Below are 24,958 nucleotides of genomic sequence, written 5' to 3' on the forward strand. Positions count from 1 at the left end.
TATTTATGCCCAGGAGTGGGAACGCTGGATCATACAGCAGCAACTCCATTTTTAGTTTTTTACGGAACCTCCACACTATCTTCCACAGTGGTTTCATGGTGCGCTTTTATCTGAGTTTTTCTAGGTGACATACACAGGAGTGGGACTACTGAGTCAACTTGACTAGATACTGTCAAACCATTCCCAGGAAATCTGAGTGTTACTAGCATTTATATCCTCGCCAACACCTGACACAGTCAGGATTTTCAATATGTGACTATCTGGTGCATGCTGCTAAGTTATTTTTGAGCTTTGTCAATGCACTGCCTTTAAGAAATTAGCATATAACATACACGGGCCATTCTTTAATTTGCAAATAGTCAAATGCACAAATCTAAGGGGACAGTGTGGTAAATGTTTATATTACACTTATGTGATCTAATCATCTTCCAGATCAAGATCTATAATACTTTTTTCTTTAGCCAGTTCTTAATCGCTTTATTAACATTAACTAGTATCCCCAGGAGATGAATATGACTGAGCTAACAGTTTGGTTTGGTCTGTGAGCAAATGAGACATCTCTGAGATCTCACAAGAGTGCAGTCAAAGCAAAACAATATGGAACGCCTCACGAATTTGCGTGTCATCAAGATATACAGTATTTTTATCACCTGGGAAGATTCCCTTGAGTCCTTTCTCATTCAGTGTACGTACCCTCCCACTCCACTCTTGTGACTTTTATCACCAGAGATTAGTTTTGCCTGTTCTTGAACTTGACATAAATGGAACCATGCAGCAGGATGCGCTCTTTTGTTTTTGCGTAAATCAAGGTCGTCATTTTTAGCTGCTGCACAATATTCTGCTGTATGAGTCCACTACAACCTGTATATCTAGGCTCCTCTTGGTGGGCAGTTGGGCTCTTTCCATTTGGGGACTATTCTATTCTAAGCAAAGCTCCTGGTACGAGTCTTTCTGTGGACATTTTCTCTTGGGTATATAACTACACGTGGCATTGCTGGCTCAGAGGGTAAGACATGCATGTGACTTTGGTGGTAGTGGCTACACGGCTTTTGGAAAGGCTATGCCATCTGCGTCCTCACAGCAGTCGTTCTGGAGTGCCAGCAGTGCCACGCCCCAGGGTCTCGATTACAGAACCTGAATCCTAGCAGGTGGGGTGTAGAAAAAAGAACAGATGTGGACACACCAGCTCTCACCACCCAACGAAAACACCAGGCTGGGTGGTCACATGCATTTGCAGATTTCCTTGACTACCTCCCTTTCTGCGAAATGCCTGGGCTGACTTGCTATTCTAGGACTTGGCCCACAGATCTGGTGAGCTGATGATGAGTATCCCAGGGCGGGGGAGAAGATGGGTAGAAAATACCTGCAAAGTGAGTCCAGTGAATAAACTAGTTAGTTGTGAGGAGCTGTTCTGCAAAGACAGTTTTGATCTTTCATAGACCCAACTTCCGTTGCTAAGTTGTAACAAGAAAAGTTTGCAAGAGCCTCATTTTGTGACGTCAAGGGGTGTTCTCAGGTGATAATTATTTGTACTTTCACTGCTAACCTTCTCAGAAGAGCCTGGGGGTGGGGAGGACAGGGAGAAGAGCCAGCTCACTCTGAGTGGTGTCTGAGGCCATTTCTAACTGTTCCTCTCATCTTACTGTGAAGGAGGAAGATGCCTTCCTGCTCGCTAAGGTAGGACACGCAGCGGAAGAGAGAAGTGATGGCCAGGAGGGGGATGGGAAGAGAGGGACAGACAGTCTAAGCTCTGGAACCAAACCATCACTACTAGCCCGCTGCCTTTCAAAAATAAAAAAACTGCTCTTTCTTAGATGACTGACATGTGGGAGTGGTTAGTGTTTCAACGCCTTTTCGACAGCATCCTACAACATGAACACATACAGTCTGCTGGATTTCCTTTGGGTAGATATTATGAAAAAAGAACAGAAAGTATGTAATTCAAAAACTTGAAAGAAAAATAATACTTTTTAACTGACAGAGGATATAATGTACATTTCTCAGCACTGGTCAGCTGAGTACAACTACTTATAAGGGAATTGATTTTTTTTTAACCAATTCACATCCAAGTTTATTCTTTTAATGGGTTTTGAAAAAATTAGAACTAGACTAAATTCTTTGAAACCAATTATTTCTATTAGGTGTGGCTACTTGCAAGTCCTGGTTCTTGCCTACAAAAGGCAGTGCAGATTACCGAGTCAGTGCAGCAGCATTCAGTCTCTCCCTGAAGCTTTCCTCTCTGGGGGATGCCGGTGGGAGTGTAAAGAAAATATCTGATTCGATACATTTTGCTGCTTCCATTTATTGCTCAATGGATAGACAGGACCAGAATCAAAGGCAAATCACCTCTCAACATTCTATTTATACTCCTTCATGATTCTTGAGTTTGTATAGATCACAATTTACAGAGAAAAATGAACTCCGAAGAAAGAACCGTTTCTGCTGCCAAGACGTTGCTAGGTGTCTCTCTCCAGCAGTTAGAGAAGCAATTTCTCGGAGCTCAGGGTCTCAAACGTGTCGCCTCTAGACTGGTGCTGCTTGAAACCTCACACTCCCTTCTCTGCCTGAACAACCTCTATGTACCCTTTTTAGGTCTTAACGGTCACTCCGAGGTGCCTTCTCTAAGCCCCCAGGTCGGAGTTATAGCTGCTGCTCCCCACTCTGTACTGTCACTGCGTACTTAACCGTACGTCTCTCCCAAGTGTCTATAAACACTTGAGGGCTGGTCCATGCCCGCTGTGCTCTCCCGAGGCTCGAGGCCTAGCTGCGTGGTGCACTTAGGTCAGGCACCTAGTAATAATGCCTAAGAGGAGCGAGCGGTATCTGTCAGAAGCTCCAAGCATTTCAAAAATGGAAGGGCCAAGTCAAAAACTTTTTGGAAATCTGATTAGGAAAATGTATTTGGAAGGAAGATGTGAACCTCTGGGCCAGCCAGGGGAGGCACCCCGAAGACCTTCCTTCCAGAGACTGGCTGCTGTGCGGGGGCCTGTTAGCTGCGGTGCCTCCAGGCTCCATCCCCGCACGCACGAGGAGGACACACTGGCTGGGATGCCCTGGCTCCTAACTACACCCGGGGCGGGCGCGGACACTCCTGCCCACCCAGGACTCCTGTCACAGGCGGTCTGGGCTCTGGGTTCTCCAATGGCCTGGCTGAGACCTCTTTGGAGCTGTTTCAGCCAGTCCTCAAAGCTCCCCTCTCCCTTCAGGGGTGTCCGGCCTGCACTGGGGCTCCAGTGCTCTCCCCAAGACAACTCCTGCTCCTTCTCCACTTTTTTGGTTTGTTTGGTTGGTTTTTGGGAGATGGAGGTAATTAGGTTTATTTATTTCTTTATTTTTGATGGTGGTACTGGGGATTGAACCCAGGACCTCATGCATGCTAGGCATGCGCTCTACCACTGAGCTATACCCTCCCCCTCTCCCTCTCCCTTTTCTCCTCCCCAAGCAGTCCCTCGCCTGCACTTAAAATGCCATCTTGGTGTCTGCTTCACAAAGGACCCCAATGACCAAATGCCAGTGGCTGGCTAGTGAGACCAGATGACTCACTGTCATTTCAGCTGAAGGAACATTTAAGATTTTCCCTATTAAAAACAATTCACTTAATGAGGAATTAATATCCTATGATATGACTCCCAGAGCTGAGGGAATAAAAGCCAATTCTGAGCTGTAATAGAAATCCGTATGGATTCTTTGTACCCATCTCTGTCATCATTTCCCAGCCAGAGGTTCTGTGAAGGGCATGACTATACGTGTACGTCCCGTTGTATTAACAGACCATTCAAATCCCGCATAGGACCTTCAACTGAAAACGCTTCTAGTTCCAACAAGAGTTTTCTTAGCGATTTCAGACGTTCATTCTCTTTTGGAAGAATGACAGAAGGGATGAAGGTTTATCAAAAGGAGAGTCAGCGACGGCTCTGAAACTGAGGTTGAAATCAGGTTTCCAGGACATCATCTCACTTCCTTCTCTTCCCAATCAAAGCCAAACCCAAGTGGCCTTTAGTTCCTCCTCCCCATTCTTTCAACTTTATATTTTGGTATTTTCACTTATTTGTACGTTTACTTGATTCATTTGGCTAATATTTACTGAGCATCTCTAAGGTGCCCTAGGCAGGTGGGTTTTGCCCTCAGGAAGCTTACACTTTGATAGGAAATATATGAGTAAATAAACAGACAAGGTTATTACGGATACTTTTAAGTGCTTTAAAGAAAGAAACCTAGGATGCTGTGACAAGGGGCGATGGGGGTGGGGAGGCACTTGATTGGCTAATTAAGACAGAATTGTCTGAGGCGGTGAGATCTGAACTGAGACCTGAAATAACCGGATGGAAACATCCTGGCTATGAGCAAAGGGAAGAACTTTTCTGACAGAGGAAACAGAAACAGCAGGGGCAAAGGGGTACCTTCCCAGGCAGGCTGGAGGGAGAGCGGGCGGCATTCACTTCCTTCCAGGTCCCTGCGGGCTGGCCTGTGTCTGTCTTCATCAGTGCACCAACCCCGGGATGACAAAGAGTGGGCGTGTGACACTTCTGCTGAATAAAGGAGCGAACTCCCTTCGCAACTAATTATTTTTTGCGGGTCTCCTCTGACTTCTCAATTAGGAGTCTGAGCTGAAACCGCATCCCAGGCATCTCTGCCGTCCTCCTGGTGACAGGTAAAGCGTATGCCTACACATAACAGCCTCAGAAGGGAACTGTGGATAATGCAGACGCGTAACACGATTATGCCGGCACACAGCTCCTGAACCGAATGATCGCAGTGGGTTTACTGAGATGCGGGCACTTGGGGGCTAAAGAATGCTGCTTCTCTTTAACATATAGAATCTTCTTCAATTACCCTTGTGGAAATCAGGTCACACAGACCTCCTGAAATGCCACAGCTGATGGAGCGCTTCCTCTCAGCCTGAAGAAGTACTTGTTTTGAAGATTCTTAGAATTCCTCATGGAGCATTTGTATTAAAACAGGAAGAAGAGACGGGGGAAGGAAGATCTACCCATCATTTAGCACATTTCAAACCTCGAAATTCACAGTCTGCACTGTGCACTGGAACTTCAAGAAGGTGTTCGATCAGCTGGGCGTTTGAGGAGCTCTGGGAAAGAGCTCAGCGTCCACAGCGTGGTTGCCTGTAACCCCGTAACCCCAACCTCCTTTGCCCTTTGAGGCTGCCCAGAGCACAGCGCAAATTTCCCGACCGCCCACGCCCGGCACTCTCACCATCATCATCAGATCACAAAGGGGCAGACGGCAAGCAGTTCTGGCAGAGGTGTTCTGTTCCCCAGGGAAACTGTTCATCCCACCCCTCCCAGCTCTGTCTATGGGCTTTTTTTTTTTTTTTTCCAGAGACAAACTGACACGGAGAAGCAGCAACGGAAACTTTCTCTATGGGATCTTTTCAGTCCCCTGAGTTTCCCACTAGGTTTACTCTCGTTACCTGCTACACGATTAAATAGTTACAAGAGCAGAACAATTAAACCAAACTCCTACTCGTTTCAACTGAACACTGACAACTGGTTTTATTTCTCTGAGAGAAAGAGGGGAAGGTGTCTGTTAAGCTCTGCAGACTTGGCTAAGGTCAAAAGACATGCTCCCAGAGAAGGTGTGAGGATGTTTCATCACAGCCACAGCGATGAAGGGGAGATGTACTATGGTCACTAGTGCTAGTTCTGTCAATGTCTTTGGAATTCTAATTAGATTATTAAAACTTTGCAAATCATTACATTACCTCCAGACTCCACACCTCCCTGTGACAAGGGTACTTTTGAAATTAGAGGATCCTGATGTCACAGGTAATGATGCATCGCTGATAATAAAGTTGCAGGGAAATTCTTCCAATAAAAAACAGTTGGGCAAGACAGAACCCATTTATCTTACTTTCTCTCCCAGTTTTATGCCTGAGGATAAGACGTCTGTCGCACAGAACACAGCCTAGCATTTACCATTCTAGTAGAAGATGATGCCTGCTCACGTGCAGCCAAGTTTAATGCCTTGTCATGGCTACTGAAATTTTTTCCCCCTAAATCTGAGAGGCAAATCAAGAAATTTATAAATGAAAAGTGACTTGAAAGAAGAATAATTCTAGGATAGATGTGAGGCAAGTGGCAGGTTCAACACATATGAATGGCGCATCTCAGGGCGTTCTGATTTATAACACATGCATTCCAAATGGTACCTGAAGAGCAACAAATGGCTTACTGTTAACCCAGATGCATCTGCAGGTAATAAATGGGTGTGCTCTTTACCCATCAAATAATGGCACTCATGCCCTTCAACATCCGTGGAGGAAGAATGGGCATCGCTCTCCGTCCTTTGCAAGATAACCCCATTCCTTGAGGTGGAGACATTAGCCTTCACATTCTATCAAAAGGAAGCGCACGGAGCTTACTTACCATGATGTACGACGCCCTTCAACCCATGGATAATAGGATCCAGTGCAGAATTGTCCCTTGGACTGACCTACATGTAAAGGAAACATGATTGGTTAAATCTGTTCTGGCATCAGACACAACAGCGTGTTTAATGTTCTAAAGAGAAAGGGGGAAATAGATGTTGTCTAGCAAGCTGCTTGGGTCTCCCATGCACCAGAGCTCTCACCAAACACAGATTTACAACATAATAAAATCAGGTGGGAAAGCCTAAATCAAATCAAAGAAACTTCCCAGAATACAACAGAACAGGAGAGAAATACTGTAGTCCTGGCGAAATCTGAAAATGCAAGCGGACGTTCCTCTTGCTTTGCTTTATTAAAAGTAGGCCCCGACTGGCTAAAAAGTCACTGAAAGTCATCGGACAGCAACCCATCACTGACCGAGTATTTCAATACCTTTTAGTGACTGTGTTTTTTCCCTCTTCCTTGGCTCTGTTCCCTGCCAGCCTACTCTCCTTTCTAAGGATCCCCATCCCCTGTGCCTTAACTTATAAGAGGCATTTCTAATAGTCGCTCAAGCAGCAGAAAAGTAGGGAGGAAGGGACCTCGAAGAAACAGCACCTCCCAGCTTCATTTCTCCCTGGAGCTTTTCATCCCCCAAAACGTCAAGCCTCTTTGATCTTGACCCTCACCCTTCTCGCTTCACTGCTGATACTACTCATAAATTCTCATTCTCGTCCTTCCTGGAAGATTAAAATTCCACCAGCATCGTATGATTTTGGTTTTTAAGTTCTTTCCTTTAGACACATATTAAAATAGCAACAAATGAAATGTGTTTTTACTTCACAATAACTCAGTGGAGAGCAGGGGAAGCGGGTGGGGTGCAGCTGTACCAGGACTGGGCATGAATTAATCGTTTATAAACTTAGGTGATGAGTACCAGGAGGGTCATGATACAATTTTCTGTATTTTTATGTATGTTTAACTCTTTCCAAATAAAGAGTTTCCCAAAATCGATTATCCATGGTCAGCATATCTCCTGAACTTTTTTTTTTTTGAGAGATGGAATTTACATTCAATCCACTTCTAACATAATGAAGTTGAGATACCGATGAACCTTTCAGTGTGTAGTAAGCCCCACCTTGATGCTTCCTGGTTAATTCAGAGGCATCCAGGGCCATCTTAGGGTAAATTTTAAGGTAACTGAAAAATTTCCACAACCCTGTGGAGAAAGGGGAACCCTCCTACACTGTTGGTGGGAATGCAGTTTGGTGCAGCCATTGTGGAAAACAGTGTGGAGATTCCTCAAAAGACTAAAAATAGACTTACTATATGACCCAGCAATCCCACTCCTAGGTATATATCCAAAGGGAACCTTAATTCAAAGACCCCTGCACACCAGTGTTCATAGCAGCACTATTTACAATAGCCAAGATATGGAAACAACCTAAATGTCCATTGACAGATGACTGGATAAAGAAGCTGTGGTATACTTAAATAATGGTATATTACTCAACCATAAAAAATGATAAAATAATGCCATTTGCCGAAACATGGATGGCCCTGGAGAATGTCATTCTAAGTGAAGCAAGCCAGAAAGAGAAAGAAAAATACCATATGATATCACTTCTACGTGGAATCTTAAAAAAAAAAAAAAAAGACAAATGAACTTACATATAAAACAGAAACAGACTCACAGACATAGAATACAGACTTGTGGTTGCCAGTGGGGAGGGAGGTAGGAAGGGATAAACTGGGAGTTCGAGATTTGCAGATACTGACTGGTATATATAGAATAGATCAACAAGTTTATATTGTAAAGCACAGGGAAATATATTCAATATCTTGTAGTAGCTTATGGTGAAAAAGAATATGAAAATGAATATATGTATATCCATGTATGACATTGTGCTGTACACCAGAAATTGACACACATTAATTAACTGACTATACCTCAATAAAAAAAAATTCCAAAAAAAAAAAAAAATTCCACACCGCTTCCCCACTTACAGATTCTCCCTGTAGGGCTGCCAATCCTGGTTTGCTCTGTACTAATGCATACTTCACACATTTCCTTCTCTCTTCTGCCTCAGTGTCTCCAGGACACAGCAGCGGTTCTCAGCCAGAGGCATTTGTACTTATCTCCCACTTTCCATTCCCTCCCAGGGGGCATCTGACAGTATCTGCAGACACTGTGGGTTGTCACAAGCAGGGTGGAAGGGGCGGGGCTACAAGCATCAAGTGTGTAGAGGCAGGGCTGCTGCTCAACATCCCATAATGTTCAGAAGAGCCTCCCACAGCAAAGGATTATCTGGCCCACGATGCCAATGATGCAGAAGTTGAGACTGAAACCCCCACCCCCACCCCGGGTGAGATGCACTATGAGTTAACAGTGAGTACATATTAATGTCTGGAGCCCTGTCTTATGACTAAATTCAAACACAGGTATCATTATGTACAGGGTTATGATTATAGACTAATAAAATGAGGTGGAATTTGGTACTAAATTGTAAACACCACAGATACAACAACAACAAAAAGGATCAGTGAATAGGAAGCCAGTGTATCAGGTCACAGTGGTGGAATTCTGGGAGCTGCCATGAGTGCATCACCAAAACTGCCCGAGAGGAAGCTCAAGCCAGGGGTTTAACACACCGGATGAAGCATGAAACTTTCCTGAAAGAGGAACACCCACTGTATATACCAAAATGAAAACAAAGTCATATTTACACCATAGCATAGACGAATCAAAAATTTTTAATCATGACCAAAGATGAAATCACAACTCAAGAACACAAGGTAAGAGAGTCTACCCATAAATGTGACCAAATTTCAAAAGGGACAGAATAAAAGAAGAGCCCAGAGAAACAGCCCACAACAAACTGAAGGTACAGACAAACACACGGTCTCCCTTCTCCAGATTCAGTCTGGCCAAGGTGTTAATGCCAGTGCAACCACCTGAAGCTACTCTGACATACATGAGAGATGGCACAATAGTCACCAACCCCTGCCCTTCCGGGTCACATGCACCTTGGCAATCGGATTTGCCACTCCTCCCATCAAGAAAGCTTATCAACATCTCCACTCTCTGAAACTGGGCTGGATCACGTGACTTGCTTTCGCCAAAGGGACATTAGTAAACACGACCCAGGGAAAGGCTTACGGAGGACTCAGATGCAAGGATTTGCACTTCAATGTCTTTGAAATCCTGAAGCCTCCCAGTGAAGAAAGCCAAGCTTGCCTGACTGGAGGGTAAGACACCACAAGGAGCAGACACATGCTGTCCCAGTTGAAGCCACTCTAGACTCACCAGCCTGCCAACTACCAGACAGGAAAGTGAGTCCATCTGACACCATCTGGCCTCAGATGAACCACCTGCAGTCTGCAGAGACCAGCCCGCCAAGCTGGCCTTGACCAGAAGAACCGATCAACCAACCTGGAGAATCAGAAAGGAACATAATAATCATTTTAACTAATTGGGATCATGTATTCCTGTGCATAGAGGTGGAAGACGGGGGACAGGTGATAATATCAGTAATTTTCTTAACCAATACACTCTGCTCATTTATGGTTTGTCTTGTAGGTTTCTCAACGAGATGCCACATCACGAGACAGTTATTTATCATCAACCTGATCAACTTGTGTCCCGTTACTCCTCCTCTGCCGTGGCAACACTTCACGGATACTCTGGGTTTTTTTATCTCAACTGTGGGGGGATGTTTTGTACCCAGGGGGACCCTTTGATGCATTTAATATTATCTGATGGTGTTAAGCCTCAAAGGAAGTGCTCCTAATCTTCCATAACTTACATCCACGAATAATGTCTGTAGCCCACGCAAACCTAATCCACGTGCAGTTTTGGTTGCTTCTGACTTCAGTATCTGTGGGTTTAATTACTCAGGCCTGGTCTCATCTGAGTTCAAGGGCCTGACCTTAGATTCTAAGCAACTCCGAAAATGAAAAGCCTTCTACAATGCCCATTTAGGTCCATGGCCTCCACTGCTGGTTTATAAAGGTGAGGGTGAGAGGACGGATGGGAAGAGGGAGAAAAATGGAGATCATCGGTTGGTCCAAGCAACTTACTAATAATACAGAGCCTACTGTCTAGTCCCTGTCTTGGATCTAAAACTCACAGTGGCAATCCAAAGAGCAAGTTAGTAAGTGGGTTTTTTCCAGTAAGGCGTAACACTAATCTATAGTATCCCTGACCACTCGCGGCTTCAATCAATTTGTCACTTTAAAAAATTCAAGGACATAAATGAAGCAATCTAGGCAGCTCTGAAATATGCCTATGGAGAAGAAGGCTGTATAAGCATACTGTCTTTACGTTCTGGGGTCTCCACCCAGGGTAGAGGAGGCCAAGGGGTGGGGGAAGAAAATGGACTTCTTAGAGTGTCAGTGTCCTCATCTGTGAAATGGGGATACAATCTCACAGTGTTATGAGAATTGAATGTGTGACGCTTGGAGTATAATGCTGAGCACAAATGCTACATCCAGTAAGGGCTGGGTGTGACTGGGCAGCAACTTGACCCAAACGTTCAAATGTAAATGAATGTCAAACAACAGCTATTCTATCCCTGAAACTTCTCAGTGCACTGGGGTCTAAAAGCAATACCTACTTGAGTTCAAATTTCAAAAGATCCAGATTTATGTTTGATTTGACATCCACTCAACGTTGTAGTATGCTGCTCCTGCTAATGCCACATGAATTTTTCGGGGTCTTGAAATTTGCTTCCTTCACTTTAAGATCAAAGCAGTGATATGGTAATACTGAGAGGGCCGCAACTGCACAAACGAGTTTAAAATGGACTAGAAGAAATGAACACCCCTTTCCCAGCAGAGATGGTGCGCTCACTGCAACACGTAGCTTAGGGCACTTCCAATTTGGAGCGGCTCTCATGCCATTAGCCATCTTCAAAAGGATGGCATACAGACTGACAGAGGGCTCTGAATTAAAGCTTTTAAGTTGTCTTCAGATTAAAACCGAAAGACACAGAGGCATCAGCAATACAGAAAACCACAACATACAGGTTTGAGCAAAAGGCTTGACATATAGTGATGAAATCTAAACTTCGTAAAATTTTCTTTCCAAATAACAGCCAACTATCAAATTAGTAACCAAGTTATCGATAATCTCTAGAGATGTGTCCATAACCCAGGCTCTACAGGAGGGCACGCGTTTATTCTTGCTTGAGACAAAACGAAATGGAGGCAGAGAGACCCCGCCAGACTGCGTGTACCTGCATTCAGATCTGTGCTGCCATTTACTCTTCCCGTCCCCCGTGCCATGTAGCCCTTGACTTGGAGCCTAATAATCTTCAATCTATCAAGTCCCGGCCATCTGCTAAATAGGATGGCCAAGACAACCTACTTGCCTTGAATCTGACATCGCCAGCTGCTCCTTTGGTCCCATAAACGTCACATTCAGCCAATATCCTCTTGTGGGAGAAAGGATTTATGCCTGTTGAGGGTGAATGGCTACACTGTTAACCACGGCTGTGGGGGAAAGTGACAAACAGCAGGACCAGAGACTCCGCGTGTCCTTCCCGAATTGCAGAGTGGATGGTCCACCCACCCTGATGGTTAGCAGGTAACTGTGTATTCAGAAGCTAAAGTGTCTCACCAGGACAAGGGCAAGCACTTCTTAGGAGGTCTGATTTCAGACCCGATTCTTCTCTTCTTCCATGGCTCTCACCTAAAGAGCCACGTAGCAAGGACGCTGCAGCTTCTTTCATTCTGACTCCAACATCTTGGGTACCACTCACCAGGTTTTACTTCAAGTTGCTGTCAAGCACTTCCCAGCAATAAGCATTCATAACTTGGATTTTTTTTTTATAAAACTACATTTCAGTTAGGACTCCTCCAGAGACAGAGCACTGACCAGATTCCTTTATCAATAAATTAAACACTGGTCAGTAATTTCGGAAATGTGTCATTTTTCAACAAGATAATAATAGCATCAAACTACTAACCACTCATCTGTATGGAAAACATCATTCTCTGTTTGGTTCTTCTTAATCCTCACAAATATGACTCCTCTTCTTGTATGGCCTATCGTCTGAGCCTCTAACGGAGAAACTGCTTTTTTCCCCTTGACATCCCAATAACTTTTTCTATTCTCTCCAGACTGTCACTGCTCCCAGTGGGATTGCAAAATGCGGAATAAGAGGCCTTGGTGCATTTAACACCCCAAGCTGCCATGGAGTAAAGTCAGAGAGAGAACAGAGATATAGTCCAGAGGGAGTGATGGCCAAGGAAGAAGCAGCTCTGTAAAGCTGCAGGACCTCTCATGAAATGAAGGGTTTTCATCTCCTCACCAACTAACCGCAAGGAACCAAGTATGGATTTCTGGCCAGGAGGCTTGGTTTAACTTCAAATAATAAATTTCCAGCATCGTAGTTAAGCCTCATCTAATAGATATGCAAAACATCACAGAGGCCATCTCACTGGAGAAGGAAGAGCTCCTGTCACAGAGGAAGGCAACAGCCCTGTATCGTCATCTATTTCCAGTACTTGACGGGACACACTCCTGGGACTGGTCTCCATCAGCAGGTGAGAAAAGCCCTAATTCCTCAGCCATGGGAAGGGATTAATATGAAAGAGCAAAATAATTATAGACGGTAATAGGATTCACCCTCCCACCTTCAAGTGGAGCTTAAACATAGACAAGGCTTACTTCCTGTTAATTCATAATATTAGTGGAAATTGGTCAGTTTGCAAGTCACTCATCTCTGGAGAATTGAGAGGCACGGCCAGAGAAGGCCACGGAGGAGATGAATTTAATGTTCTTGGTCCACTTAAACTGACCGTTCTCTATCCCTCTGCCTCCATTTCTTCAGTCCACCAGAGGATTTACCACTTAATTGACAGACTTGGCTTGGAGAAGTCTATTACTGGAAAAACCAACCCAGCAAGGTGACAGCAAGGCCCAGTAGCAAACCTGCACAACTGCAAGTCTTGCCAGCAACAGGCATGCCTATTGTCAACACAGGTGATTTCTCATTTTCATGAGGATCAAGCTGTCCCAGGCTGGATATACAGTGCCATTTCCTCTGGCTCTGGACTCGAAGCAACGTTCAATTTCAAAGCCAAAGCAGAAGAGAGGGAGGGAGTGGGCAGACTGGGGCACCTGGCAAATGGAACTTCCACAGGGGCCCACATGGTGATTTTTGCCCTTCTTTGTCTTTTTAATGCATTGTGTTTCAAGAGCCAAAAAGGTAGTGGGGAAGCCTTTACAGTAGTTCAAGACAGGGAGGGTCCCAGAGCCCGCCAGCCCCACCCCTGCCAGCCTTTTCAATGTAAAAGTTGCTCATGAACTGGAAAGGAGCAAAAAAGAAATTCCAACCTAGCAAAGTATGACCTAGAGCCTTAAGCTACAGGGCAAACCATTTCACACAGGTGCTGTCAGGACCTTTGATTTAAAAAAAAAAAAAAAAAAAAAGGCGGGGAAGCCTGGGGCAAGAGGAGCTTATTTCAGGTTCAGTGACTTGCCTGCAAGTTTCTCTTGAATCGGTGTGGCAATGCTGGACAATGCTGACTTTCTCTTGTGAATAACCCTGCCATGTGCTAAAAAGCCCCAACAACATCAAAGGCTTGGGGGAGAATGCTGAGCTGTTCCCACACGTAGCTTCGACTAAAACGCTTTAGAGGTGAACTCTCACCCTTGATTTTTCATTCCCTCAAAGCAAAACACCCTGCTCCGGGCACTCCATTTACAAAAGACTCGGAATCCAGAAAGCACGATGTGGGGGACTGCTTTAAATCCCCACCATGCATACAGCAACTTAAGAGACTAGGCATATCGGATCAGAGGGGTCGCCAGATTGATCCTTCCCCTGAAAAACATTCCTCTTTAGGAGTAGGTCAGGTCATCATTTTGGATAAACCTGAAGTTCAGTAACCAGGCGTCCAGGTGGCCTTATGAAGGATGGGGGAAGACCATGTAAATATCATGTAGATATCATACGTAAACTATTAAAGCAAACCTTGCTCATCTCACAGTTATGGAAAGAGTGTATGATGGGGGAAAAAATGATACGGTGTCTTTTGCCCAAATTGTAAGAACCCAGTTCTTAACACTCATTCACTCAAAAAATAAGCACTGAGTGCCCACTGCGTGTTGTGGTGGCTGACTCTAGGATATCTCCCTATGATCCGTGACTCCAGGTATTCAGGCCCTACAAATCTCTACCCTTTGAGGGGGAGCTGATCTAATGGCTTATTTTAAACCAGCGAATGCAGCAAAGGCAAACAGAAGCCACATCTGTGATTAGGTAACAAGAGATTCTAATCTCCGTCTTGCTAGCAGACGCTGACTATGGCCTACCTGGCTGGCACCCTTTGGTGAAGTAAATAGCCATGCCACAGGGGCACATATGGCGAGGCACTGAAGGGAACTGAGGTCGTCAGTACAACGGCCCTGGAGGAACTGAATTTTGCCAGCAACCTAAGGGAGAGTGGAAGGAGGGGGGTCCTTCCCCAGGGGTACTTTCAGATGAGACCCCAGCATGAGTCTAGTTCTGGCTCCCACAGAGGGGATGAGGGCCTTGGCTTCCATAGAGAATCCATTCATCACCACTGTCCTCAGTCTGTGAAGGCAGTTCCTAGCCTTCTGAATAAACACTTACCCCTCTTAGACCTGAGCTGCTATGTTACATCATAGCTTGTAAAGTTTGACAGGAAGCAGTATGTTTAGAATCTAACTTTCGACTAGGAAAAGGTGGCGGAAATTATCGGCGATCCCCAAATGGAGCTGATAATCGCTGATAATACATTCTGGGGCAGGCAAAGAGTTTTCAGTGGCTTTTATGTTTAAACAAACATAGAAAACCAGTACATTGCAGCATCAAACCTAACACCTTCTTAATGAAAGCTGTCCCTGGGCGAGGCGCAGAGCAAAATGCACCAGTGTGAGCAGCCTTTGTTTCTGATTCATAGCAAGCAAGCCAAGTGCAAACTAATTACACACCCCAACGCTTGTTTTTTTGGAGGGGCTATTTCTACTCTGTGCTTCCTTTGGGGCACTGAATGATTGCTCCCATAGTATAGTCTCTGAAAATTGATTTAAGTATCAATCCACTCTCCCAACCAATACCTCACAGGGCATCCCCTATTCCAAACCACACACTCACAGGAGGACTGTAGTGCCTCATACTCTAAGGGGGACTTAAGCTCCCTGTCACTGTCCTCTAAAACCAACCTGTTAAAACTCTTCTAAACATCCTACCTACTCCATCCACCAACAAACCTATGAAAATGGTTTTTAGCAGACACCACAGAAGCTGTCAAGAGTGTCTGATTTAAGAGCCTTCAGTAAACAACATTTTGGAGGATACGGAAAGATTACTTAAGTGGACAAATGTCTTCAAATTAAAGACATTTATTAAATTAAAGAATCATTTTAAGAAAGTGACGAGTCTAACAAAAGCCAGCCCCATCTCAAGGAGGACACAAGATTAATGCTAACCAAACAGTTCAGCTTTGTATTTAAAATGCACCTGAGCTCAACAGAGGATAAAATTAAACTGCAACAAGGAAAGACAGAATCTGTCCCAGCAGGCCTTGACTGATAGAACGTGCCATTTGTAGCAGAACAAAATGGAAAGCCAGGAAGTTTGTTTCCAGCAGTCATTGCCTCCCTGGGCCAACTTTTTTCTCCTCTGAGGAAATAGTGTAACTTCTTCACAGGGCATGCCATCTACTTATTTAAGCAACAGTACTCAGGATTTTTCAATTCCTCCAGCAGCTCAGTTGGAAAAAATGGGCCCAGTGGGATACGGGTAGGTAACATTTAACCAGAAAAAAAAGCTTATCTTATAAAAACTGCTGTTGACAATAACGTGAGAATAAGTCACTCCTTAAAAAACAATGCAGAGGGATTTCCTGTAGGTGAATGTGATGGACTCGCTGGAAGCAGCAATTTGGGTTTCTGAGACTAGCACAGCGGTTCAGTGCAGAGTTTCTGAAACCAGGTTGGCAGACCCGGGTTCAAAACCAGGCTCTTCCAGTTAACAGCTAAGTGATCACAGGACAGTTCATTATAGTCTCACTGTGCCTCAATTTCCTCATCTGTAAAATAGAGAGTACTCCCCCTTAACTGTGTAGGGTGATTAAGAGGATTAAATAAATGTTTAGCACAGTGACTAACACATCCAAGATTCTTTAAAAATGTAGCTACAGACACTCTGTCCCCAAAGAGGCACAGGCATGTCTGCTGGGACACAACCAGGAACACACAAACACACACAAAGATATAAACACACCACTACTTCCGGCTACCGACAGACCAGGAGTTTGCGGGGGTTCCAAGCCAAATCCAGTCAATCATGACCCTTCCACCTCCAGGCCAAAATTTCATTTCAATATAATGGTTATCATCTTTCAGCCCAGTAGACCAATCCCCAAAACTTGGAATTATTCTGATTCTTCCCTTTCTTGCCACACCCACATTCGATGCATCAGAAAGTCCAACCGATTCTAACTCTTAAGCAGAACTTGAATGTGTCCACCACCTCTCCCCAGCTCCTCCACTCTGACTCTAGCCCAGGCCACCACCACCTTTAACCTCAGCAACGTCTGATGGTCTCAGCTAACTGGTTTCTCAGTTTTCTCCGCTGTGCCCTCCAGGAAGTCCTTCTCCACACAGCAGTCAGACCAGTGGTTCTCCGCTGGCTGCCTGCTGGGATCACTTCCTAATCAGAGTAAAACAGAGACAAGGGACAGTAAGGACACACTGTTCTGACTGAGCTGAGGGGTGGCCAGGCATCTGGTGTTTAAAAGCTCTCCAGTGATTCTGAGAGTGAGAGCCACTGAGTTAGAATGGTCTTTGAAAAGTAAATCCAATCACAACACAGGCCTGCTGCAAAGTTCTCCAGGATCTGGAACCAGGCCACCTGCAGATTCTTCCCGCACAGTAATAATTATAATAATAATTCTCATGATTCCCATGGTTCACTACAGGCCAACCCCATTGGCCTCCTACCTCCTCCTTCCTCTTCCTCCTGAGCATTTCACTGCCTCCAGGCCTTTGCTCTGCTCACCCTTCGGTGAGAAGTTTCCTTGTTCAGTTCTATGCAGAAGAGCGTCTCACTTTTCAGACCTCAGCTCAGTGTGGCTCCATCAAGAAGTCTTCCCTGACCACCCATTCGAACTGGCCCATCCCACACATCTGCTAACCATCACTCTGTTTAGCTCCCTCCAAGCACCAACCTCTGCCTGTCAGCACCTGAAGGTCAGGGTAGAGGGTAGCCCGGGGATCAGTGCATCAGAGGCAATCCAGGCGGGAGGAGCCGCAAAGATTAAGCAGGCCAGAGGTCCTCATCCTCTCCAAGTGTCACCCTGGTACCACCTAAACCACCTGCTCTCTCATAGTGCTGACTACACTTCCATGACCTATTTAAACACCTGTCTCCTGACTGAGCTCAGAGCTCCCTGAAGGCAGGACTCATGACAAATTGAAATGATACTGGAGTAATCAGACTTCAGGGCCCACAGAAGTGGAATCAGGCTGTCACTGAGGATCTGGTCTCACACGTGGTCCTTGCACCACTGAGAACCTGAACTTTCTGTGGACTGTACAGACCCAAGGACAACCCCCAGCTGTATATTCAGACCAACACCTGCCAGCTGCAACCCCATGGTCTCAAGGTCTCCAGCCTGTAACTGTGCAACCATTTTGGATCCCAACCAAACCTTACTTACAAGCACCCTTACTTCTTGCCAGCTCTAATTATAATTCTTGATAAACAACCTATGTAACTGTAACTTTATGGGTTTTGCCTTTATAAGCCTTCCCTGTTTCGTAGCCCGGAGGAACACAAGTCCAGTGTTTCTTGAATCTGTGTCTCTCAGGCTGCAGTGCTAACAAACCCCAGATGAACCTCTCTTTATTTCAGTCAAGTCACTGTTAATGAAATTTTGGTTATCACTTTATTTAATTGGATTTTATATTGCCAGCTCTGTCTTCAAGCTGACAATAACAAATGTTTGTTTTCTGAAAAGAAAAACAGGCACCTATTAAAGTGGTGGAAAAGAGGAAAGAAATAGTGGAGAGAAAGTTAAAACTTTAGTCAGGGCATCTAGAGAGTTGAAAGAATTCTGGGATTTACGTCCAAAGAATTTGATTCAAGTCCTGGTTGTATACTGGCTGTGTGACCTGAGGTAAGTGACTTAATCACTCTGGGCGAGTGGATGATGACACACTTCTCAGAGTGGACCTGCAAGGGAGAGATGTAAGAATGTGTCTGATAACAGGTCTTACTTCCCACAGCTTACACACCAGGGGATATTACACTGAGATGGGCTCTGGTTTTATTTTCTTTGAAGGGACTTTGGAGGTTTTAAAAGAGAAAAGCAAAAAATAAATAACAACAACAACAACAACAACAACAATAATAGAAGGAGGAAGAGAAGAATAAATTAAGGACTGCTAAAGTAAGTTTCCTGCTTTTTTAAAAATAGATCTTAATTTGCTCCCAATTAAACACACAATCTTCAAAGTCATGTTGTCTTGGTTCACGTCAGAGTCCCACCACTGATGAGGTGTGACAGAGGTCAGCAAACTACGGCCACTGGAACATGCCCACCCACTGACGGTTTTTGTAACTAAAGTTTTACCGGAACACAGCCAGACCGCTGGTTTACATACTGCCCGTGTCATACAATGACAGCACGGAGCAGCTGGGACAAGAACTGGAAAATCCAGAAATACTTAGTATTTGGGCTCTTTCTTAAAAAGTTTGCTAATCCCAGCTTTAAGGAAATAAATTGCTTAACATCCCTTAAGCCTCAGTTTCTTCAATCTGTGAAATGGAGATAGTTAAGAGTATTTCCTCAACAGAGCTGTTGAGACAGTCCACAGAAATGAGATGATGCACACAGACTACTTCGCACAGTGCCAAGCATATGTGAAGATTTTATACATTAAAAAAATTTTCTTCCTTGTGCCTCTGGTATTTGCTCATTTTCTTTTTTAAAATTATTTATTTATTTATTTATTTATTATATTATGTAATGGTTTTATTTTGGTGGGGGGTGAGGGGAGGTAATTAGAGTAATTATTTTTGGAGGCAGTACTGGGGATTGAACCCAGGACCTCGTGCATGCTAAGCATGCGCTCCACCACTTGAGCTATACCCATTTATACATTTTGATCTGTCAATGTTTTTGTTAAATTATCAGTGATAAACTTCATCCCTTCAACCACCTACCCACCCATTCATTAATTCACTAATTCATACACTCAACAAATATTTACTAAGCACCTAGTAAGTGCCAATGATTAAACTAGAATATATTTGGCTACAGACATATCTATCAGATGAACAAGAGCCAAAAAAAAAGGAGAGAGAGAATGAAAATTTTCTCTCTGTACTGTGCCCCAAGCCTGTAAATTTATACCGTAAGACTATCAGTAGTTACAATATTAGCACTATGTCAACTAGACTTTGAGTTTTGTTTCCATAGGCAGGGCAATAGGAAGCCCAGAGCTGCCCCCACACTAAGCCTTCAAAAAAACCTTTGGAGAGTGACTCGCTAACTGCAGTTACAGAAGGCGCAACTCGCAAGCAGGGAGACTTCCCATGACGGTGAAGAAACCTGCCCCAGTTTTACGGTGTAGTAGATGAACCGTGACTATCTGTAAACATCACATGAAAACTGCCCTCAATGCAAAACAGTTCTTCACAGGTGGTGGGTTATTCAGATCTTGGTATCACTGCTAAAGTAACTCCAAGGAGCTAAGAGTGCACCGAGAGGTGTGAGAGTCATTTCCGTATGTTAATCTGTGGAGTTCAACACTGTCATGTGGGGCGCAGGGCAGTATTTCCGTTGGTTGAACAGTGTGGAGGATGAGCCACAGAGAGCAAGTTTGTCGGTGAACCTGGAGAGGTCCCCTCTCGGCTCTCCAACTCTCTCACCATTTCAGATAATACCTTTGTAAAAGGTATTTGCCTGCTAAGTTACTGCTTTTTCAACACAATCTAAGCCTCAGTGAATGATTCGAGCTGGTCCTTTTGAATAATAAGGGGGTGACCAGTTTCTAATAAAGCCAAAGTCTTGGGATGTACGCAACCAAGCGAAGTGTCACTAAAAGTCAGAGCCCTGGAGAGTTCTCTCGTGAATACAGAACGTAAATGCTTCAGCGTAAAGACGCAGGGAGATGTGAACTGCTAACTCGGAACCTTCAGAATTATTTTTAGATGACTTGCTGGGTATTAGCTCCTCAAGACTGTCAGATAACCAACCCACACTTAAGCTGTACGTCAGTAAGAGGTCTCATTAGGCATCAACTCTGAGATGCAGAGGTCCTTAGATTAAATGACCCCTCCCCATAGACACTGAGGCCCTGGATGAAAAGAGTGTTGTAATTTACTTTTTATGTTAATTTTTAATTGAGATAGAACATAAAATGATAAATTACATGAACCTTAAGTGTACAACTGTATGAATTTTCACAGACGTATATACATATACATACACCCCCATGCAACCTTAGTCCAGATGAAGACAAATATTTCTAGTAGCCGAGAGCTCCCTTTTGATCCCCTCCCAGTGGACATCCCCATATTCCCCACGTACAGCAATGGAATCATACACTGGTTTCCTGTTTCACCTACTTTCGCTCATCATTGTATCTGTGAGATTCTCCCAAGTTCCATGCAGCAGTAGTTTGTTCTTATTCGTTGCTGTAGAGAATCCAATCATATGAACGTATCGTGATTTATTTATCCAATCATTTGCTGTTTTATTGCGAAATGATTTCGCTTTTGGTCATATAAACCATCAGCAATTTGAGGCAGTTTACGGAAAGGTTTTCAGCCAATAAGGCACATCAGGGCGGCATGCAACGTCTTAGGAAAGCAGGCAGAACAGCAATGACATTGAATCTGACCCTTATTCAAAGGTGCCAGAAGTCATGGCAACAGATTCTCAATCAGTCCCATGACCCTTGGAGTCAGGAGAGCATGACTGTCAAGTGCAAGGACTTTAGAGTCGGGCGGACCTTGAGGTTTGAGTTTTGGCTACCTGGCTGACTTTGGGCAAGTCTCTTCACCTTGAGATTCATTTCCCTCAACCCTGAAATAAAGCCTCAATAGCCCTCTTATAGCTGTCATGAAAACTGATACAATCATCATTCATTGCATAAGCACTCCCAAACACTGCTTATTTCTGTATTATAATAATATAATACATACAATACAATATATTTGAAAAAACTGCTTTCCATATACACAAACCGTGATTAGCTAATTAAAAACATCATAGTAAGCCTACTTTTGAACAACCTTCCTCCTTTCATTCTTTCTCACTATTATGTATCTTGAATCAGTCAATACTGTGCCTGGTACAGTTACACTCTATCATCTCGGCTGAAATCCTTAGATAATAAAGACAAATGAGGAACACTGACTTCAAGCACCTCTGTAAGCGACATACTCTCTTCTTTGGGCTTAGCTGTCAGTGAGGAGCCAACATGACTTCCACAGGCTTTGCTCCATTATCCATCACTTTTCCTAAAGCGGGAACCCACTTGTGTATATTTCTAGCCCTTGGAAAATCTATTGACATTCAAAACTACAGAACAAAACTTTACTGGAGGGTCTGCGCCGAAGATAAACATTCTCTTTCATCTCCTGGGGGAAAGGAAATTTTTCGTTTGTGATTTTCAGTCATTTGCATTAGTCTCGAGAAGATAAACTAACAGGAGGTTTATCTGTGAATTATAAATACTATGTACACCACTTACTACCAAACCCAAGAGAGACGAAAATTCCGTCTGGTCATCGATGTAAGGAACAATCAGGAGGCAGGACGATAAGAGAGGAGACAAATGTGATGATGGCTGAAAATCTGTATTTTCCTGATGGCCTGAAAATCTATGAGCTTTGACTGTGCTTCTGTACAACTAACGATTCAGCTGAATCCCATTTTAGCAAAGTTATAGCCACTAATACTAGCCCAGGTGTGTAAATTGCCGTATTTATTTCAGGTTAAAAATTAGTTACCTTTTAAATTAACTTGGTCTGTTTACAGGTCAACATTTCTTTCTTTGTTCCCTATTGGCTTTCTCATATAACTTAAACCATTGAAGTACGTGAAGAAATTAAGCGATACAGATAGAAAGGAGGAGGGATGAAATTCAGTAACAGCACAAGTACTCACGACCTTCAAATAAAAAATTCCCCGTGTTGACAAGAAACTTATCAAAGGAGCATGGACCTCCTTGCTAGAGTGGTGTCATCTGTGACAGCCTTTCGAATTGAACACTGGGCATACTCTTGACCCAGGAAATCTGCTTCTAGGAGTTTATGTAAAGAAGAATACTTGGATACGTGGATGAGGGCAGAAAGATGTGGATACAACACTTCGGTGTTGTTCATTATAAAAAAAAAAAAGTTGGAAACAACAACAACAAAAATCCATTAATAGCTAACTAGTTAAATGAATTACAGTTACCACCATGCAGGGTAACACCACGAAGTGGTTAAAAAAGGATGAGGAAAGTCTGCATCTTCCAAGATCAAGACGTGACTATGACATGTTCCTAGGGTAAAAACCACTTTATGGCAGAGCTTCATCCTCTTTGGGTGACGCTTATTTGTAAATACTTTTAAAACTTCTGATGGCAGTCAGAGCAAGCATCAGCAGTTCGCTCTGGAGGCTGGGATCAAGGGCATCCCATCTCCCTTTCTCCTTAATGGACCCTCATGCTGCTTGAAATTCGTACAACATGATTATTTTTAGAATCAGAAAAATGCATTTGCGTTTTGAAAAAAACACTGTATTTAAGTGCTGATATATTTGTATATATCAACTTTGATAAACACGTATGTATCTCAAACGTACTATGTGTATTTTGTGATCTTGATTTGCGTGCATATCTAATTTGGTACGTTTATATCAAATATGCAAATGATAAATGAATAAATTCGTATATGTCTATATTACAGCAAGTGGCAAAGACAGGCCAGGGGATGGGAGCAGAAAATGCCAATACTCAATGTCTCAGTGGACTGAGGAAGCGGGACCTCCCCGGGACCTGGACAAGGAAACAAGGAAATGTTTCACTAAGAATAAGACGCTGTTTCACCCAAAAGGCCCAGAGTGAACAGACCGAGTTCTCAGACAGGAGTCATCATTTTTCTCCTCTGAATTGTGATGCATGGGATTCTCTGTAGTGGAATAGGGTCTGAAGTGACATGGTTCACAAGTGAAAGGCAGGGAAGAGCTGAAGAAATGCACCCCAAAGTGACTTTGGGAAGAGCTGTCACAGCAGAGGGGACGGGAGTGGACATGTGAGGCCAGTCTGGAGGAGTAGGTTGAGTGTGAGCTGCTGTTTCTTTCCCATTCCTCAAGGAACCCTCCTTAGAGACATCACACACACACACACACACACACACACACACACACAAGTAGGTGAAGGCATCTATGAAGAAAGATAAGCAGCAGCAGCCAGATTTCCTAATTCATACAGGGGAAACTATTTCGGTGGGAAAAAAAAGGGAAAGAAGATCTGGGGTGGACAATATTTCCGGAATACCATGTTGGAAAATTACAGGTTGTTTTCATTTCAGGGCTTATCCGAGAGCCCCTGTGATGCTAAACCTGCACTGTCCGTCTCTGAGAAAGGGAGGGCATTATAAACTAGATGACAGTTCCCAAGGTCAGGCATCTTCCGGAACAGCATTCCTCAAAGCACATGCCGGAACGCCCCGTCTAGCCAATTTCAGAGCGCCACCTTCTGTAACGGTTCAGAGCTCCACACGGCATTGCCTGTGTGTGTGATTTAAATTCTCTGCCAGCACTGCACAGAGAAGGGCACACAATTCCACTCAAGGGATTCCCTAGTACAACTCTGGGATGACAGCATCTTAAACATTACTCTGCAGCGTGGACACGTGTGAAGGAATACCAAACTCTCAATCTGACTCTGTGAATCTGGCCTGCGTGGAGGGTCTGCATAGAGCCCTCCACTCTCTCCAAACCAGTGAGATTCCACAAAGCACTCCTGCCTCATCCTGCACAGCTGGCTTTCAGTAATTTATACAGTAAAAGAAATGCTTCGCAAAGTCCCAAAGTGTGCATCTTCAGACACCATTTCAAAGATCTGGTGTCATAAACTATTTTCATGTATTACAGAGGGCCTACCAGTTTGCAGCCTCTGAAATTCCTACCAGCAAGTATCGTGTATGGAGAGTAAATGGGAAACAATTGAAAAGACAAATGAATTCTCACGCGCTTAGAAATGTGAACGGATCGCACAGAACAGGATACCGGTGTTCTGCAACATTACTTAGTCTAGAAATATGAAGCAATACAAATGCTAATGCAAACTCTATTGCATTGTTCGTTAACTTTTCACACACTCAGGTCCTGTCTCCCTGACAGACTTGCAAAGCAGGGCCTGAGTATCATTCGTTTTTTTAGCACCTACTCCAGTGCCAAGCACGCCGACAAGGCTGAATAAATCTCTGCTGAGTGGATAAATGCCGTCATACTATAAAGGCATAAAAGGGTATTTACTTATTTTGTACTCAGTGCAGTAATGCTGGTGGGAATATTCAGCACCGGATTACGGACTGTCTGATGTAATCCATA

General features: G+C 44.0%; 1 protein-coding gene across 1 annotated transcript in view; it reads right to left on the reverse strand.

The window, feature by feature from the left end:
* Window positions 1-24,958, reverse strand: part of PTPRG (protein tyrosine phosphatase receptor type G) — a 654,052-nt gene that overhangs the window by 156,049 nt on the left and 473,045 nt on the right. Inside the window, 1 exon segment of the mRNA XM_032458153.1 lies at window positions 6,384-6,450. Coding sequence (XP_032314044.1) covers window positions 6,384-6,450 — 67 coding nt within the window.

Source organism: Camelus ferus, chromosome 17 (genome assembly GCF_009834535.1).
Source record: "Camelus ferus isolate YT-003-E chromosome 17, BCGSAC_Cfer_1.0, whole genome shotgun sequence".
Lineage (NCBI taxonomy): Eukaryota > Metazoa > Chordata > Mammalia > Artiodactyla > Camelidae > Camelus > Camelus ferus.